General features: G+C 36.7%; 3 protein-coding genes across 4 annotated transcripts; all 3 read left to right on the forward strand.

Annotated features, from left to right (window-relative positions):
- Nucleotides 1–3,577: 3,577 nt before the first annotated feature.
- LOC140797770 (polygalacturonase-like) lies at nt 3,578–5,050 on the forward strand. Its single transcript, XM_073151420.1, has 4 exons — nt 3,578–4,012; nt 4,123–4,412; nt 4,497–4,725; nt 4,829–5,050. Exons 1-4 carry the CDS (start codon nt 3,578–3,580, stop codon nt 5,048–5,050), a joined length of 1,176 nt encoding a protein of 391 aa, XP_073007521.1.
- Nucleotides 5,051–8,306: 3,256 nt separating this feature from the next.
- Nucleotides 8,307–10,160, forward strand: LOC140797771 (polygalacturonase-like). Its single transcript, XM_073151421.1, has 4 exons — nt 8,307–8,726; nt 8,985–9,274; nt 9,382–9,610; nt 9,729–10,160. The coding sequence occupies exons 1-4, from the start codon at nt 8,307–8,309 to the stop codon at nt 9,948–9,950; spliced, it is 1,161 nt and encodes a 386-aa protein (XP_073007522.1). The 3' UTR covers nt 9,951–10,160.
- Nucleotides 10,161–13,433: 3,273 nt separating this feature from the next.
- On the forward strand, nt 13,434–17,654 carry LOC140797471 (probably inactive leucine-rich repeat receptor-like protein kinase At5g48380). Of its 2 annotated transcripts, none has more exons than XM_073150918.1 (3): nt 13,434–13,674; nt 15,299–16,235; nt 16,384–17,654. In XM_073150918.1, the coding sequence occupies exons 2-3, from the start codon at nt 15,414–15,416 to the stop codon at nt 17,380–17,382; spliced, it is 1,821 nt and encodes a 606-aa protein (XP_073007019.1). In that variant the 5' UTR covers nt 13,434–13,674; nt 15,299–15,413; the 3' UTR covers nt 17,383–17,654. The 2 variants fall into 2 exon arrangements, with proteins under 2 accessions (XP_073007019.1, XP_073007020.1); XM_073150919.1 differs by lacking the exon at nt 13,434–13,674 and adding an exon at nt 14,221–14,352.
- The last annotated feature ends 309 nt before the right edge of the window (nt 17,655–17,963 follow it).

The following is a 17,963-nucleotide window of genomic DNA, read 5'->3' on the forward strand; positions in this document are numbered from 1 at the left end:
TTCGGACTTGCCTTTCCTACTTGGATACAAAAGGAGCTTGGTTGGCTTCATGAAAAATATGGGAATTTGAGAGTTTAAAACGAAGAGCAAAGGAATTGTCGATCAGAGAAGAGAAGCTATGTATGGATCAAGGCTTGTTGTATTGGTGCTTTAACAAGCAGTATGGAATTCGACTCATTAAATGAGCTTGGTGAATGATGATGATGCTCACAGGGATCGATGACGCATAGGACACAGCTTCAGTCAAGAAGCTGGTCGAAGCGAACAGTCGGCTATAATTAGGAAACTTGATTGGGAATGGGAGCATAGGATAAAGCTTTTTACTCGTCAAGCCTCGTTGTCAATGTTAAATTTACTTTAGAACCCAGGCGGAGACGAGACGAATCATCCTATATGAAATAAAGATGATCTGGATCTTAAGATGGCTTTGGAAGTGAAACGGTCTCATAATACTCATAAGCAAGAGCAAGTGTGTACGCTCCCAGATAAGAGGAGATTGGCTCATTTGTGTATTGTTGAAGGCTTCGACATTGTTACGGTGGAATCAGATGGAACAAGGGAATGATATTATGCTACATTACTACTGTTGCTTTATCTTATCTTTCCACATGATAGTTGATTCTAATTCAAACCCTACTCATCCGAACAAATTCAACCGTTGAATGATTAGGAAGTTAAAGGTTCCAATTATAAAGTATTGCTATTATTTCTACCTCTGATCCACAAATTTAATCGTGCAATCTCGTCTTGAAACTACAAAAAATGTACTTGAGAATGCCAAGCAATTCTACTTTCGTTTCGGCTGATAAGGACCTTAAAATTTTAAAACAATCCTCTTTAATAAGTTCTCCATCCCATACTAAAGAAGAGGTGGGTGGGTGGAGTTAACTCCAAGTTGCTTAGAAAATATATATGGCGGATTAAACCGACTTAGTTAATTTTAATACGAGGGGTTTATGTTGATAACTAAGCAATCAATTCTCCAAAATGGTTAAATTTGCTACTTATAATTAGCGAACATTGTAACGAAGAAATTAGGATACAAGCAAATTAGGGTATATTTGCAATAAGGCCCCTCTTTAATCTTTATTGTGTAACTTCTTTCAAATTCTCCCTCTCAATAGTAGAAATTGCACAAAAGGCGGAGGCCACCATGTGCTTACTTGTTAACTTGTTTAGTACTTGAGAAGCTAACTAGATTTATTTATTTATTTATTTAAAGGAAACTAATAGGATGCTCTCAATAGTACTGGAAACCGTACTGTTCCGTATTATTAAAATTCTCTAATCCATCTCCATGTTGCATTTGTATGTTAAATGGAAAATTTATGTATAACACGTAGAAATTTCAGTAGCTTTATTTTAATTAAACACCCACTTGGATAGAATTTTTTTTTTTGCTGTGATGATTATAGATAAGCATTCATCACATTCCACTGTGGTAACATCAATAATGAAAAATAAAAATTAAAAAATTATTATTATTATTATTATATTTAAACACTTTGAACTATTAAACATGTTTCATCCACTCTGATGTCATAGACAGGAAAGTTAAAACAAACCAAAATACGCTCTAAAAAGGCTAACAGTATTTTGGTAAACTAAATATTTTTTCCCTTCTTACCTTCAAAATATAAGTTTAAATATATTATATAATTATATACGATAACTTATGAATGAAAAATATAATGAAAATTTAACAGATATTTTCAAATAGTTGGGTCTTATATGTCACCCAATAACGTATATGTGAAAAATAATGATAGCAAGGTAAAGAAAACCGCCAGGGTCTCAAGATCTATTACTACTTGATTGATTTCTAGTCAACTTGAGATGAACTGTTCATGTTATTAAAGAAGAACTAATCATGTTCTTCTAGATTAGTATCATAATATTGGCCATGATGGGAAATGCATCTTATTAGCTAAATCTTATACACGTTAGACACTAAATCCTCATATGATTATTCTTGGGGCACACATGCTATGCTGCTGACTTAGTGTTAATTAGAGAGGATAATTTCACATGACATGATCATTTCTTTAATCCTAGATCCAAGTTAATTAGGTCAAACCAACATAAACCAACACTGATATCCAAATCAAGCCCACAATTATAAAGGTTTTTAACATAATGTCACTGAAATTTTCTAGCTCTTTTCAAAATTGCCATTATGGTTACAATTTAGAGAGTAAAATGTTCATCATCACTATTTTTTCTTCTTATGAAAATAAAATGTTCTTTTCTTACACTATAATTCCATATACGAGAAGCAAAATGGTCGTTTCAGAATCTAAGTTCAGTTTTAACAGTAATTAGTTAGATTTAACCGACATAATACCATTTTTTGAAAGAGCTTAATGATTTCGATAGTAATTATAAATATTTTAAAAAATATTTCAGTGTTAATTATGTAACAATCCCTGTTCATACAGATAAGATAAGCAGATCAGGAGATACTTTTATTGGACTTTGTGCCCATCTGCAGGAGATACTTTCAGTGTTGACAAAGGGGTGATTAATTAAGCTCACATGGTGCTTGATTAATTATTTGAGACTCCAAGTTACGCCAAATGAAAGAAAAGAGATGGAGGCAATGAAGCCTAAGTGCTACCTGACTTTATAAGTCAGTCATGCATGTTGTATATATTAGAAAAATATATAGAAGAAAAGAAACTACAAAAAGTGTAACTTGGGTTGAAAACTTTGACATTATTGTTAGAAGTACATGAATCTTGACCAAGAGTGGAGTTGCTTCACAAATTAAATTGGGGTTTCTTTGGAAGGATATTTTAATCCAAGAGGATTAATCAGTGAAATTATAGAACGCAAAGTTATTCATTGCCCTATTACACATTAATAATATCCTCGCACGTAAAGGTGTCAATGAGTCGAACAGGAGCAAAGCCCTTGAAATTAAATTTATCTAATAATTTAAACACATATTAAACAAAAAATATATAAACTGAAGTTCTAGCTCATGTTCGGCTTGCAAAGATGTAATCATTTAATCTTATCAATCTAGCTGCTAGAAACTTATGAACTAACAATCAATTTTTGATCATGCCATTGCATTTCCTTCCTCCTGAAATTTTTAATCCAAGAATAAATGAAAGATAAAAATATTACACATAGGAAGACTTGAAGAAGATGCCTATAATTAATTAATTAATTAATTAATTATATCTAACCTAGCATTATACTAATGCTGCTTATATTACGGTTAGCCATGTGAGCCTTAATCCTATAGCAAAGGAACGGCATGTACGTACCAATAGAGATTAATTAGATAATCATTTCATCTTCCAACGCAAAAAATAACGGCCAAAAACTGCTTTCCGTCTTCCATCCTACATCCTAGGTGTAGGAATTTGTTGCGACCGCGTACTTGGCGCCTTATCATTGATAGACGTAGCCAATTGTAGGCTACTTATCATTTGATTAATGCTTATCAAGTTGAGCTACTAATTCTCTTCACACTAAATTTAACACTATAAATACACCCCCCACCAAACATCCCTAACTTCTCCATCAAATTAATCCTCTATCTCTCTCAGTAAACGTAACTCCATTAATGGTGCAAAAGATGAGCATTCTTCTTCTTCTTCTTCTTCTCTTTCTCTTCTTCTTCTCCTCCTTCACAGCAACTCATGCAGCTTACAACGTCGTGGACTTCGGCGCCAAGCCCGACGGCCGGACCGACGCGAAGAAGGCCTTCCTTAAAGCATGGGCCGCCGCGTGCGGCGCCGCCAAGCCGGCGATGGTCCACGTGCCGTCCGGGAGGTACTTCGTAAGCCAGGCGATCTTCCTCGGCCCATGCAAGAACAACAAGGTCAGGGTGTTCATCGACGGCACCATCCTCGCACCGACGGGAAACAACGGAGACACGCAGTGGATCACGTTCAAGTATGTCGACGGCTTGTCCATCTACGGCGGCACCCTCGACGGGCGAGGGCAGTCCATGTGGGCCTGCAAGAGAGCCCGCCGGAGCTGCCCCATCGCCACTACGGTAAGACGAAGATGATTAATATTGCAGAAACTATTCAACTTACTTAAACCCTACCTTTTCTAGTAATGTTAAGATATTAACACTCCGTTTATATATATATATATATGCAGTCCTTCACGATTGGCCAATCCAAGAATGTGCTCGTACAAGGGCTGACGTCACTCAACAGCGAGGGATTCCACATGTCGATATACGCAAGCTCCGGCGTGACGGTAAAGGGGGCCAAGTTCTTGGCCCCCGGCGACAGCCCCAACACCGACGGCATCCACATCCAGATGTCGAGCTACGTCAACATCGTCAGCTCGATCATGAGGACCGGCGACGATTGCATCTCCATGGGCGCCGGCACCTCCGCCGTCTGGATCGAGGACATCAAATGCGGCCCTGGCCACGGTATCAGGTCGGTCGTAGTTTTATATTTTTAATAACATCAAAATAATTCTGTAAATTAAGAAATTTAAAATAAAAAAAAAAAGTTTTGCAGTATTGGGAGCTTGGGGGGGTTGCCGAAGGAGCCCGGGGTGCAAAATATAACGGTGAGCAAGGTGGTGTTCTCGGGTACCCAGAACGGGCTAAGGATCAAGACGTGGGGGAAACCCCATGATGGATACGTTAAAGGGGTCGTTTTCCGACACGCCGTCATGAATAACGTCCAATATCCCATCGTCGTTGACCAGAACTACTGCCCAGGAAACATCAACTGCCCGGGTCAGGTAATAATAACCCTTTCTGAGGAGATTTGCTTATCGTCAAATATTAATTCTCTCTTCGTTTACTCACACAAACATCTCGTATGGTATTTTTTTTTTTCCTCAGAGCTCCGGAATCAAGATCAGCCAAGTGTCGTACACCAACATCCGGGGATCGTCGGCAACGCCCGTCGCCGTAAAGTTCGACTGCAGCCCGAGAAACCCGTGCATCGGGATCGGTTTACAGGACATAAAGCTCACCTACAAGAAGAACAAGCCGGCACAGTCATTCTGCAAGAATGTCAAGGGATCTACCTCTGGGGTGATGAACCCTCCCAGTTGCCTCTAATAAGTTTGCATTACTTAATGAGAGTGTATTAGATGTTCATTAGTTGTGGATTAAAAAGCCTATCTATCTATCTATCTCCGGCTGGCCAAGTACTCCTCTCAGTACTGATCAGATCTGAGAGATGGAGCCATTATAGGCCCATTTGATTATGTTAAGATCCCTATTGGAGAACACTTATCTATGAGATATTTGAGCATAGATTTGTTCAATAAATGGCTTCAATTAATGAATCAACATTTTGAAATATTCATGAGAAACTGAGGCGTCTTCCTAGTCTGATCGTGGCACCACAATTTAACTATGTCTCAATAAATTTTAATTAATTGAGTTATAATAGTTGGATTTTACATCTAAAAGTAATTAACAGTGTTTATGATTATCTTAGAAAGTATTATCAATTTAAATATAAATCACTTACTTTTCTAGGCTTTTTTTCCGCTCGTTAAGCCAACTTAGACTTTATAATAATTAAAAAGAGTTTTAAGGTGAGTTTTAAACCTCAGATCAAGCCTTTATCAATTGATATCAAATTCCATGCAAACGCTTTTTTTAAAGATAAAGCTCAAACGGTAATAGTTTTATTAATCCAGATAATTAATGCATTGATTATAATATGATACATAGAATGAGAAGATGAATAGCGTGACGAGTCTATAAATAGACAATACTAATGAAGAAAAGCAAAGTATAAGAGCCATCTTGTCTATAGTGAACAAATTGGTAGATGGAGTGATCCATCTTATTGGTTCGATAGACTCATAGAGTGAGTTATGTTGGTTTGGATTCAGTGGATGTGGCTTGGGTTAGGTTGGGAGAATATATAATAAGGTTTATGTCTCAAATGTATGAGAGTTGTAGACAAGTGTTAGAATATAAAATATAAAAATTATTGTTCTTTACTAGTTAAGCTTTTAAAATAATTGGTGAATCAATAATAGTATCAAAGTCAAAGATCATGGGTCCAAATCCTGTTATGCCTATTTTACTTAGAAAATATAAATTTTTATCATTTAAATTAAATCTACTTTTTAGATCCATCAAAATACATTAGCCCATAAATAAGAAAAAGTGTTAGAATATAAAAATATAAAAATCATCATTTTCGAAAAAGCTTAAGTTTTTAGAATAATTAGTGAGTTAACAAGAAGATATGGTTTCTCTCTTGTTCTCTCTTCTTAATGTATATAAGAGATGATTTAGGATGTTAGGTCTCTAGAATTTTTCGACTACAACACTCGAAAAGTGGTAGTTGCTTAAAGAAAAAATAGCAAGAAGGGTTTCCTACGCTGGTATCTCATATTTTTGATAGTGGATTTGTTCTTTATGCACGATGACTTAGCCTGAATTTAGATGAACAATATATATCTTTTGCTGTGGTTATAATTATACTTATAGATATTTCTCAAGTGTTTTCATATATATATATATATATATATATATATTCACATGCTTGCATGTCTTGCTAGAACCAAAATAAGTTCTTAAAATTCTTTCCTCTAAAATGTTCTTCTATAACAAAGTAAACAGTTGGCGGCTAGGTGGAGTAAACTCCCAGTTGCTTAGAAAACAAATATAGCGGCTTAAACCGAGTTAGCCCATAACTAAGCAATCAATTCTCCCAAGCAAGCGATTAAATTTGCTACTTTTCTATGTCTCTAGAATTCTACAATCCCACCCAAATTACTCTTTAATATCACTAATCCAATCTAACCTTATCATTAGCGGACAATATATAAGAAATAAGAGTAGAATAGAAATTGCACAATAGACGGAAAACACCATGTGCTTAACTATATATTAACTTGATTAGTAAGTATATATATATATAATTGAAGTATTTGCATGTTAGGCAATAAATATTGCTCATATGATTAGCTACTTACAATTGTAGGCACACATGCTCTGACGCTGACTTAGTGTTGGAGAGGATATAAATGTATATTATATATAATTTCACATGATATGATTGATTTTTTTCTTAATCCTAGATCTAAAATTTAGGTCAAACCAAACATAAACTAACAATGATATCCAACCTAAGTAATGAAATTTTTTTCTAAGAACTTTGCTCTTATATGTGGAGATAAGCAGAATAGCATATGCATGCATGTGTTTCTTGGTAACGATGTACTCAAATGAATCGTATCTAGCTCTACTCGTTGGGCTTTGTGCCCACACATGCATGGTTGCTTGATTAGTTAACAGATTCTAAGTTCCAAAATGAAGAAAAAGATTAGATGGATTTTAATGAGCCCAAGTGCTTCCTTTATAAGTCAGTCATGACTCTTGGATGTCTAGATGAGTTTTAGAAGGAAACTTAATTGGATTGGTAGATTCTCGCAATTCTTACGATAATTTTAATTTAATTTTTTTCAATAGTGTACATGCATATAATAATCATGTTGTACTTGAATAAATATTAGAAAATAGGAAATAAAAGTGGATACAGGAGAGATTTTAAACCCACCATGTTTAGAAAAAGTAGAATTAGTTAATGCAAACGCTTAACTAATTAATCCAACAACTAATGGAAGTCTTAGTATACAAGACCTAAGATTATATTATGCTGCTTATATTACGGGAGCCATGTGAGCCTTAATCGTAGCAAAGAAGTACGAGCATGCACGACTAATCACTAGTGATTAATTACAAGTTTCCACATTAATTCCAATGCAAATAATAATAATAATAATAATAATAATAATAATAATAATAATAATGTAACCGCCAAAACTGCTCTGCAACTCTCTCTCTCTCCTCCTTTGTAACGACCGTACTCCTCCCCCGCTCCCCCAAAAGGAGAAACGCTTCAGCCTTCGACAAGACTGCTGTGGATTCACTGCATATAAGGATGAAGGAATTTGTTACGATCGCTTATGTGAGTGATAATACGTCCTCTCTCTTTTTTTCCCCTGACGCGGCCAAAACTGACGCATATGTGGATGTTGAAAATTCCTGCAACCAGGGGTGCAGAGATGTAGGTAGCTAGTGAACTCAGACACCTACTTCATTAAAGAAAGATGACCTTAGCTGAGTCCTCAGCTCTTATTAATCAAATAAAATAAAATAAAAATAAAATCCATCTTATTCCTACTTATAATTTGATTGCTTATAACGTTGAACTATAATACTATATTTTTACACCAAATTTATCACTATAAATACTCCCCCGAAACATCCCTAACTTCTCCATCAAATTAACTCTCTCTCTCTCTCTCTCTCTCTCTCTCTCTTTTAAGTAAACATAACTCCAATAATGGCGCAAAACATGAGCTTTCTTCTTCTCCTCCTCCTCCTCTCCTTTGCCGTAACAACTCAAGCAGCCTACAACGTCGTGGACTTCGGCGCCAAGCCTGACGGCCGGACCGACGCGGCGAAGCCCTTCCTCAGCGCGTGGGCCGCCGCTTGCGGGGCAGCCAAGCCGGCGATGGTCCACGTGCCAGCCGGGAGGTTCTTCGTGAGCCAAGCCCGCTTCGTTGGCCCCTGCAAGAACAACAAGGTCAGGGTGTTCATCGACGGCACCGTCGTCGCGCCGCCGGGCAACAATGGAGTCGTCGAGTGGATCGCGTTCAAGTACGTCGATGGATTATCCATCTACGGCGGAACCTTGGATGGGCAAGGGCAGTCCATGTGGGCGTGCAAGAAGGCTGGCCGGAGCTGCCCGATCGCCACCACGGTAAGAGAATACCATGGACATCCGTCCAAGGGAAATTTTCAAATAACACCCTATAATTATAGTATAGTTTCCAATATAATTTCTTTTAAACGTGCGTCAAGGTTATTTTAGTAACTTGACTCGTAGAGTTATATAAATCCTACTCCATAGACATACTAAAGCTCACATAGGAGGTGTGAATCACAAAATTAACATAATCGCTAGGGTGTAATTCAAAAAGTTTCCCTCATGCTAAAATAATAAATATTTACACTGCAGTCGTTGACGATTGGGCTATCGAAGAACGTGCTCGTCCAAGGGTTGACTTCCCTCAACAGCGAAGGATTCCACATGTCGATATTCGGCAGCTCCGGCGTGACGGTGAAGGGGGCGAAGTTCTTGGCCCCCGGCGACAGCCCCAACACCGACGGCATCCACGTCCAGATGTCCAGCTTCGTCAACATCCTCTCCTCGACGATGAAGACCGGCGACGACTGCATCTCCATGGGCGCCGGCACCTCCGCCGTCTGGATCGAGGGCATCAACTGTGGCCCTGGCCATGGCATCAGGTCGGCATACAGCTTTAAAGCTTTCCGAAAACGATAGATTTACAATACCATAATCGTACATAAATAACTAAAATAGCACTCTTTTTCTTCTCATTATAAATACGTAGCATCGGGAGCTTGGGAGGGTCGCCGCAGGAGCTCGGAGTACAGAATATAACGGTGACGTCCGTGGTGTTCTCGGGTACCCAGAACGGGCTAAGGATCAAGACGTGGGGGAAACCCTACAATGGGTACGTTAAGGGGGTAGTTTTCCAACATGCCGTCATGAATGACGTCCAGAACCCCATCGTCGTTGACCAGAACTACTGCCCCGGAAATATCAACTGCCCGGGTCAGGTAAGAACACTCCTTTTATTTTATTTTTCATTTCAGACCCTGCATTATATATATATATATATATTTTTTTTTTCTTTGTTCTCTAACACAAACATCGATCTCGGGAATGGGTTTCCAGAGCTCGGGAATCAAGATCAGCCAAGTGTCGTTTACCGACATCCGAGGATCATCGGCGACGGCGGTCGCCGTTAAGTTCGACTGCAGCCCGAGCAACCCCTGCACCGGGTTTGGTTTAAAAGACATAAAGCTGACGTACCAGAGAAACAAGCAGGCGCAATCCTTCTGCAAGAATGTGAAGGGATCCACCTCCGGGGTCATGAACCCTCCCAGTTGCCTCTAATAAGAGTGTATTAGATGTTAATTAGTTGTGGATTAGTCTATTAAATAGTCCGGCGATCTATCTCCGGCTGGCCACCTACTCTTTCTCGGTACTGGGTCAGATCTGAGAGATTTGAGCCTTAATGTGAGCATTTGTACTTTTGGGCCCTTAGCCCATTTTATTCTATTGAAATCAGTATGGATATGGGCCGTAATAGGCCCAATTTGCAAATTGTTGGTCAATTGGTTTCAGTGATTTAAGTACATTTGTTCATATAGATTGCTTATATTATTAATTCGTCAAAATTATGATTATTTTTATTTTTATTTTTATTTTGCTTCAAAGTTCCTTATTAATTTAATTGTGGGTATATATATATATATATATATTTTCTTCATATTTTAGATATGCAAGTATACCCTTTAGAACTCGTGAGTTTCTGAGAAATTGATGGACCTTTCTAATTTATAGTTCAAAGACAAAAAAAAAAGTTCCAAGTTAGGAGTCAAAAGACGCTCATAATAACACATCAAAGCGGCACCCACGATTTGACCAGACTTATATATATATAGACCATTCCTCTCTCTTCCCAAATTAGAATTTAGAATTTAGGGTTAAATACATTTGTCTTGTTATAATTTAGGAGAAAATTACCTAAGCTCTCTAAACTTAACCTCCTAAATTCTTTTAATTATGACAAAGTGGAGATGATCTGGCACAATATCTCACCATTAAGTAATATGAATGCAAGACGGTCTTGTAGTCCTGATTGTAGACAATCTGCCCCCTAAATTGGGGAGTTAAGATGAATAACAAATATTACTCCTGCAACGTTTAATTTGAAATAATTATTTAGCGATGCATATAATTTAAAGCCTAGACTATGTAGCTTACTGTATTGGCTAAAGTTTAGTGGAACCTAAGTACTTCTGTATCTAAGGAATATTAGCCCTTTATATATTTTTCTGACTCCTCTTAATAATGAGCATTTGGATGGATAGGCGGAGCTCTAGAAGTTGTCAGTGGCTCATCGAATCCAAACATTCTGCTGGAAAATGGAATGGAATAGGCGTCTGATGATGGCTTATCTCCATTAGAGAAGAATTGCGCCTTAGTGGGTTGTACAAGGAAAAGATAAAGATTTGGTTGGAGCTAAAAAGAAACAACTTACAACTGTAGAGTCAAGCATCTTGTAAAGAAATGTCTAAACCTTTTGGATTATTTTGTGCCGTTAAACTCAAGCATATATACTGAGAAGCTAATTAGGTTGCCGACTAGGTAGTAACCCGAGGCATGGGTGCTTCTTCTTCTTTAGTGTGAACCGTAAGCCCTCAGAATTAATTTGCAAAATTTTATCCTCTTGACACTTCTCTCAAACGGGTTTGGAGGTCAATACAACTCCTTTAACTCAAAAAGAAAGAAAAAACTTCTACCCAACAATATTCTTGTATTTGATAATACTGAAACATGGATTTTTTTTCCCTTTTGTGTACTTTAATTTGAAGGCTTTTGTTATTTAATTATACTTAATTCTTAGATTTATAATAGTAGATTTAATGTGCACCGTATATATAAGTTATGTATATTCTATTATAATATATATATATATATATATATATATATATATATATATATATATATATGCTAAATTGAAAAGCTAAATATAATTAAATTCTAAAATTCTAAATAATTTGTGGGGAATATTTTAAATTTAAGTTTGAAGAATATATATATATATATATATGTATATATATATATTACATTTAATGGAGATGTCGGATTGAAAACCTTCTTTCTTACGATTTGCGATTCCTTGAGTAGTTCATACAAAAGATGATCTAGTGCGCCTAACATTCTTTCAAGATAATAATAATAATAATAATAATAATAATAATAATAATAATTTAAGAAGATCCATATAAGAATCTCATTCTCTTTTCTAAAAGAAAAGGCAATTAGAACATACACAAAAAGTATTTGGCTTTAAGACTCGTATCCTAATATCTACAATTAGGCAAATGAATTTGATCTATCTAAGATTCGTGCCAATTTTGCCCTTTTTCCAAATAAGAATATTGGCCTAGTTATTATACATAATTATCCGGAGGGACTAACCCTATATATAGTCTGCCTATAATAATATATACTGATTATTGAATTATTTTAAAATATAAATTAACTTTGATTAAGCTCAACTTGAATTCAACCTTACTTAAGCTCCATGTTATTAGAGTTTTTTTTTTACCAAACTAGTCCTCTGTCAAATTTTATTTAGTTTATCGTAATCCAAATGTGATATACACATCTTATTTTTCGTAAAACATTAAATAATTCTGAGTTGTAACAAAAAATAAGAAAAAATTTAAAATTAAAAATTTATAGAAGCTATAATTAATTTTTTTTCTTTTGTAATTCTAAGCGCATTTTATTGTTAAGATTCAGTATGTCATTCTAATTCGTAGATATTTTCACATATATTCACAACCATATTTTATAATCAAAATAAATAATTGAGCATAAAATTATATGTTCTAAACTTTTTCTTTATAATTTTACCTATATATTTCTCGTTTAAAATTCAATAAATATTCAATCAAAGTTATTGCATTATTTTCTCTCTCATCTTTAAAACAGCAAAGTATTATAACAACAATTTAATATTTTTAATAATAAGACGCTTATATATTTAACATTTTGTAAACAAAAAGATAGAATCATACTCTTTTTTTTCTAATGAAATACTAAATTATTCAGCATTTTTTTTTAAATTTTTTTACTTATTTTAAATAAGACAATTGAACTCATGTAAGAATAAATCAGTAAACAAGACGTCAGGACTGGGTTAGTGAAAACTCCACGTTACCAAGTCTTTATCCACTTGTCATCAAATGGTGGCATTAATTTCCGTGTAAAGAGTGGGGTCCATCTTTTGTCATCTTCCTCCCCTTCCCTCCTGTCCACCCACGACAAGCACCGGAAGTAAGGACTTGACGAGCATCTTTTGACTTTGACCCAAGTCATTACAACAAGTCTTCTATGCGAATCTACCCATAGATATTTCTCTATGAGGATATGCTAACTACCTCTCCTCCGCGTGGACTCTTCTTGAGTCTCGGACTTCCACTCTCCTTGTCCGCATGAGGAGTCTCGGACTTCCACTATCTATTACTTACTGGTGTTGTGTAAGAATTAATTATAATATTAAGCTTAGTGGGCATTCTTATAATCTACGATATTGCTCGTCTCTTCTCTTTTGGACTAATCTTGGATTTGTTTACTAACTGTTACCTATAAACTACTTTCTAGGATTTAGAAAATTTTCATAGTAAAAGCATTGGTGTAATAAATTAGAAAAAAGATATCGTATGGATAGATATGAAAATAGGAACTTTTTTCTAATGAAAGATATGGGAGTTTTTTTTTTTTTTTTTTTTCAAAATTTTCTTCCGGAAAAGTACTCCTTACTGTTCGTTATGGGGATTTGCCGACTTGGCTTTTGGAAATGCCCACAAAGACTGGTCTCCTCTATTTTGTTTAAGGTGGGTGGAAACAAGGCCGGTGCTCGAGAAAGTCTTCTCCTTTTCTCGTTCTTTGTTAAGCTCCGCGTCTTCCTCCCTCCCTTCTACTGCCTCACCAGGGGCGCAAGCAAGCTTCTGAGATTAATATTTGCCCCCACTTTTTTTTTTTTTTTTTTTTTTCTGAATTGGGTTTCTTCCTGCTGCGTCTCTTAGCCACGGTGCTCCTGGTAAGTGATCAAAATGGTTTCTTTTCTTTTTTTCAGGTTTTTCCTAAGTGGGAATTGCTTTGGGGATAATTTGATCGTGTGTGTCTGCGTGATATCAGTCGGATTTTGTTGTGTTTGGCATGAATTAGATTTTTTATTTTTTGTGGGAAAGCTTGGATCTTGGTGGATTCTGATGGGCACTGGTAAATTGGGTCTTTAGTTCTCAGTTGTTTAGTGCTTTGGGGTTCTCCTTTCAGCTTGTATGTTGGAAAAAGGCATATTTCTTTTTTATGGCGTGTGTTAAGTCTATTCGAAAGCAATCGGATCCTTTCCTTACTTTATTTCCTTCAGTTAGAAGTCTTTAGCTTTACATGTGGGTAGTTCAGATTTGCAGGCTCTTTTTTGGCCATTAGACGTGGTGATCTGCTTGGGTTTGTAGATTTAGCTGTTGCTGATCAGCACTTAGACATGGGCTTCTCATGGCATCTGTTGTTTTGCTTCCTATATTTTTCTGGAACTCGTTGGATAAAGTTGCTTCTACTGTTTAGGGCTTTGTTATACAAAAGCCTCTGGCTTGCAGAGCATAAGAATAAATTGAGGGGAAGTCCTATTTCTGTGAATCATGTTGTCTTGAATTTGTTTTCCTTTATGGCTTGGGTTCAAATTTGGGGGAGAAATTTTCGGAACTTAGAATTACAGGTGGGCAGAGATCTTGCTGCTTTTCTATAAGAAAATAGTTGATATTAGCTTACATGGGTACAGATTGCTTAAATTTTGCTTCTCTTTTTGTTTATGTCTCATGCCAAATTGCTTACATCTTGGTAAGAATTAGGAAGGGCTTTTGGTGGTCCTGGTGCCAAGAGCTCATGTACTCGGATGTGTTATCTCTCCTTTTTTGCTTGAGTACAAATGTAATGTGAATTCACTCGTCTGCAGTGCAAAGGGTGTGAAGTTTGATTTAGTTAACGGCCATTTGTTTCATGTGTTTAGAAAAGTCTCATCTACACATATAAGGTGCAATATAAAAACCAATTTTCAGTTTATGGATCCCAAATATATCGTTTGTAAGGGCTAAGTTGGGCTTGTCTACTGTATTTTGACATCCACTTCAATTAAATGGATGCCAAAACACAGACTCTCAATCTTTAATTAGAAGAAAAGAGTGAAGATATAAGACTTTTATTTATATTGGTTTCTAATTCAACACTGCAAATGTTGTATCTTGAAACACATGATACCAAACGGCCCCTTAGTGTTGTTATGCCGAACAATTTGGTTAATCTGTTTTGTTTTTCAGGGAAAATGTGCTTCTTCTCTTTTCTCTGTTAGTCAGTAGTGTTTTGCCTGAACTCCTCCTGTGGCTTAATAAACAGTCTGTTAATTCTCTGATTATTGTCTCTACTGGACTTGCTTTGCTTATTTATTGCTCCTATACATTTGATCTGACATGTAGATTCATGTGCCGTCAATAACTCCATCACATGTATATAATGTATTAATTGATGAACTAATGACTTCTCAAATGCCCCTTATATACTGAGAATAACTGTGTTCTAGTTTTTGATTCACTTTAAAGTTAAGCATGGAAGACTTCTTGTTCATAGTCAAAACCCTTCACTAACTAGGATTGTAATTTTTCATATAGGTACCGTTGGATCTTCACAAAAGATTAGAGGTTTAGCTGATGAAGACCGGATTCAGTTCCTGATACTGTGCTTCTGTTATTGAGAAATATAGCTTCTGCTTGCACATCTATCACTATGAAGAGAAGTTCGTATGCTACTCTTCTTATACTTCTTTTATGCTGGTCCCTTCTTAACCAATGCTATGGCACCTTTAGTGACATCCAATGCTTGAAAAGTCTGAAGAAGTCGGTGAATGACCCTAATAACTACCTGTTATGGACATTTAATAACACAACAGAAGGATCCATATGCAAGTTTACTGGTGTCGATTGCTGGCATCCTAATGAAAACAAGGTTCTTAATCTGCACCTCGGTAACATGGGTCTTCAGGGCCAATTCCCTTTGGGACTTGAGAATTGTAGTAGCTTGACCGGGCTGGATCTCTCAAACAACAACTTCTCTGGACCCATCCCTTCTGACATCTCAAAGAGGATACCTTTTGTGACGACACTTGATCTCTCATCTAATGGCTTCTCTGGTGAAATTCCAATAAATCTTTCTAATTGTACTTATCTCAATATCCTCAACCTGCAGCATAATCGATTGACTGGACTAATTCCTTGGCAACTGAGCAGTCTTAGCAGACTAAGTCAACTCAATGTTGCCGACAACTTATTATCAGGGCAGATTCCTTCATTTAAAACCTCCTTTTCAGCGTCCAACTTCGCAAACAATCCAGGTCTTTGTGGATCTCCTTTAACTAATTGCACAGGAACTACAAAGAAAAGCCACATAGGGGTTACAATTGGTTCTGCTATAGGTGGAGTCATATTAACGGTTCTGGTTGTTGGGATTATTCTGTTCTTTTGCTTGCGGAAATTACCCATTAAGAAGAAGGAAAAGGATGTGGAAGAAAACAAGTGGGCAAAGACCATAAAGGGAACCAAAGGAATAAAGGCAAGATGATTAAATTATCTTAAAGCACTTCTATTCTGCTCTTATATTATATATATACACACTCCAATTTCAGTTATCTTTTGAAGTTTTTGATTCTCTTTCGCTTGCATTAGTTAAAGCTTAACTTGCAGTGTCATTTGATTTGTAGGTCTCAATGTTCGAGAATTCAGTTTCAAAAATGAAACTTAGTGATCTTATGAAAGCAACCAATGAGTTCAGCAAGGGGAATATCATTGGAACTGGTAGAACTGGGACCATGTACAAGGCTCTACTTCCAGATGGTTCTTTTCTAGCTATCAAGAGGTTGTATGACTCTCAGCATTCTGAAAGCCAGTTTACATCTGAGATGGCTACTTTAGGAACTGTCAGACATCGAAACTTGGTTCCCCTTCTTGGTTACTGCATTGCCAAGAAAGAGAGGCTGTTGGTATACAATTACATGCCTATGGGCACTCTCTATGACAATCTACATCTTACAGATGCAGATAAGAAAATTAAGGAGTGGTCACTGAGGCTAAAAGTTAGTATTGGAGCAGCAAGAGGTTTAGCATGGCTTCACCATAGTTGTAATCCACGTATTCTTCACCGAAACATTAGTTCAAAGTGCATCTTGCTGGATGAGGATTATGAGCCTAAGATATCTGATTTTGGGCTTGCAAGGCTTATGAATCCGATTGATACCCATCTTAGCACCTTCGTCAATGGCGAGTTTGGGGACATCGGATATGTGGCCCCTGAGTACTCCCGTACCCTTGTGGCCACTACTAAGGGTGATGTCTACAGTTTTGGAGTAGTTCTTCTTGAATTGGTTACTGGTGAAAAACCTACTCAGGTGTCTAATGCTCCAGAGCACTTCAAGGGCAGTTTGGTTGAGTGGATAATCTATCTTTCGAATAATTCTATTCTTCAGGATGCCGTGGATAAATGCTTAATTGGAAAAGACAATGACAGTGAGCTTCTCCAGTTTCTAAAGGTTGCTTATGCTTGTGTTCTACCTGTTCCTAAGGAGAGGCCTTCAATGTTTGAAGTCTACCAACTTTTGAGAGCCATTGGAGAGAGATACCATTTTACTGCTGATGATGATATAATTTTGCCACCTCAAAACACTGACGCCGATAACCTCAACGAACTTATTGTTGCCAAGTAGTGAAAGTAGTTAGTTGCTTGGGCAAGGGATATGCTGAGAGAGGTAGTAAAACAGCACTGCTCTGCCATCTTGCAGCAATTCCAGGGATTTTCGCAGAACGTCATGCTTTTGGTGAATCTTAGGTGAGTTAGTAATTCTGTTTTCCTCGATATGTATAAAATCTCATTGAATAGTGGGTTGCATGCTGTATAGGATCGTCTTCTTCTTCTATTTACCTCTAGGATATCTGCGACCGATATGATAATTGAAAAACGCAACGTGTACTTTCAGTATCCTTCGCCGCATTTATTCCTTTTTTGTGTGGATTTACTTCTACGAAAAAGATACATAGAAGTCTTATGATGCCTGGATCTACTATAAATTACAAGGCATATGAAGCATGATGTCCATTTAGACTGGCATGTGAGCTTTTATCACTAGGAATTGTCATGCAAAATATTTCGCATATGTATCCGACATTGTTAAAATGCTGAGAAACTCCTTAATCTACAGGTAAAGGGTTTTAAAGAGCAGGACTATAGCTGAGTAGCACTGTTTCTATGATGCTTTTCTCGGAGTTTCCAATTTATTTGTTGCATAAA

Source organism: Typha latifolia, chromosome 11 (assembly GCF_019914945.1).
Source record: "Typha latifolia isolate L0001 chromosome 11, TyphaL0001v2, whole genome shotgun sequence".
NCBI classification, from domain to species: Eukaryota; Viridiplantae; Streptophyta; class Magnoliopsida; order Poales; family Typhaceae; genus Typha; species Typha latifolia.

Bases quoted from the DNA above. Each gene is read 5' to 3' on its own strand.
- LOC140797471 (XM_073150918.1), top strand. From the start codon at position 15,414: ATGAAGAGAAGTTCGTATGCTACTCTTCTTATACTTCTTTTATGCTGG. The intron at 16,236-16,383 runs GCAAGATGATTA...TTTGATTTGTAG, and splicing joins AGGGAACCAAAGGAATAAAG to GTCTCAATGTTCGAGAATTC.
- LOC140797770 (XM_073151420.1), top strand. From the start codon at position 3,578: ATGGTGCAAAAGATGAGCATTCTTCTTCTTCTTCTTCTTCTCTTTCTC. The intron at 4,013-4,122 runs GTAAGACGAAGA...ATATATATGCAG, and splicing joins GCTGCCCCATCGCCACTACG to TCCTTCACGATTGGCCAATC. The intron at 4,413-4,496 runs GTCGGTCGTAGT...AAAGTTTTGCAG, and splicing joins GGCCCTGGCCACGGTATCAG to TATTGGGAGCTTGGGGGGGT.
- LOC140797771 (XM_073151421.1), top strand. From the start codon at position 8,307: ATGGCGCAAAACATGAGCTTTCTTCTTCTCCTCCTCCTCCTCTCCTTT. The intron at 8,727-8,984 runs GTAAGAGAATAC...TTTACACTGCAG, and splicing joins GCTGCCCGATCGCCACCACG to TCGTTGACGATTGGGCTATC. The intron at 9,275-9,381 runs GTCGGCATACAG...ATAAATACGTAG, and splicing joins GGCCCTGGCCATGGCATCAG to CATCGGGAGCTTGGGAGGGT.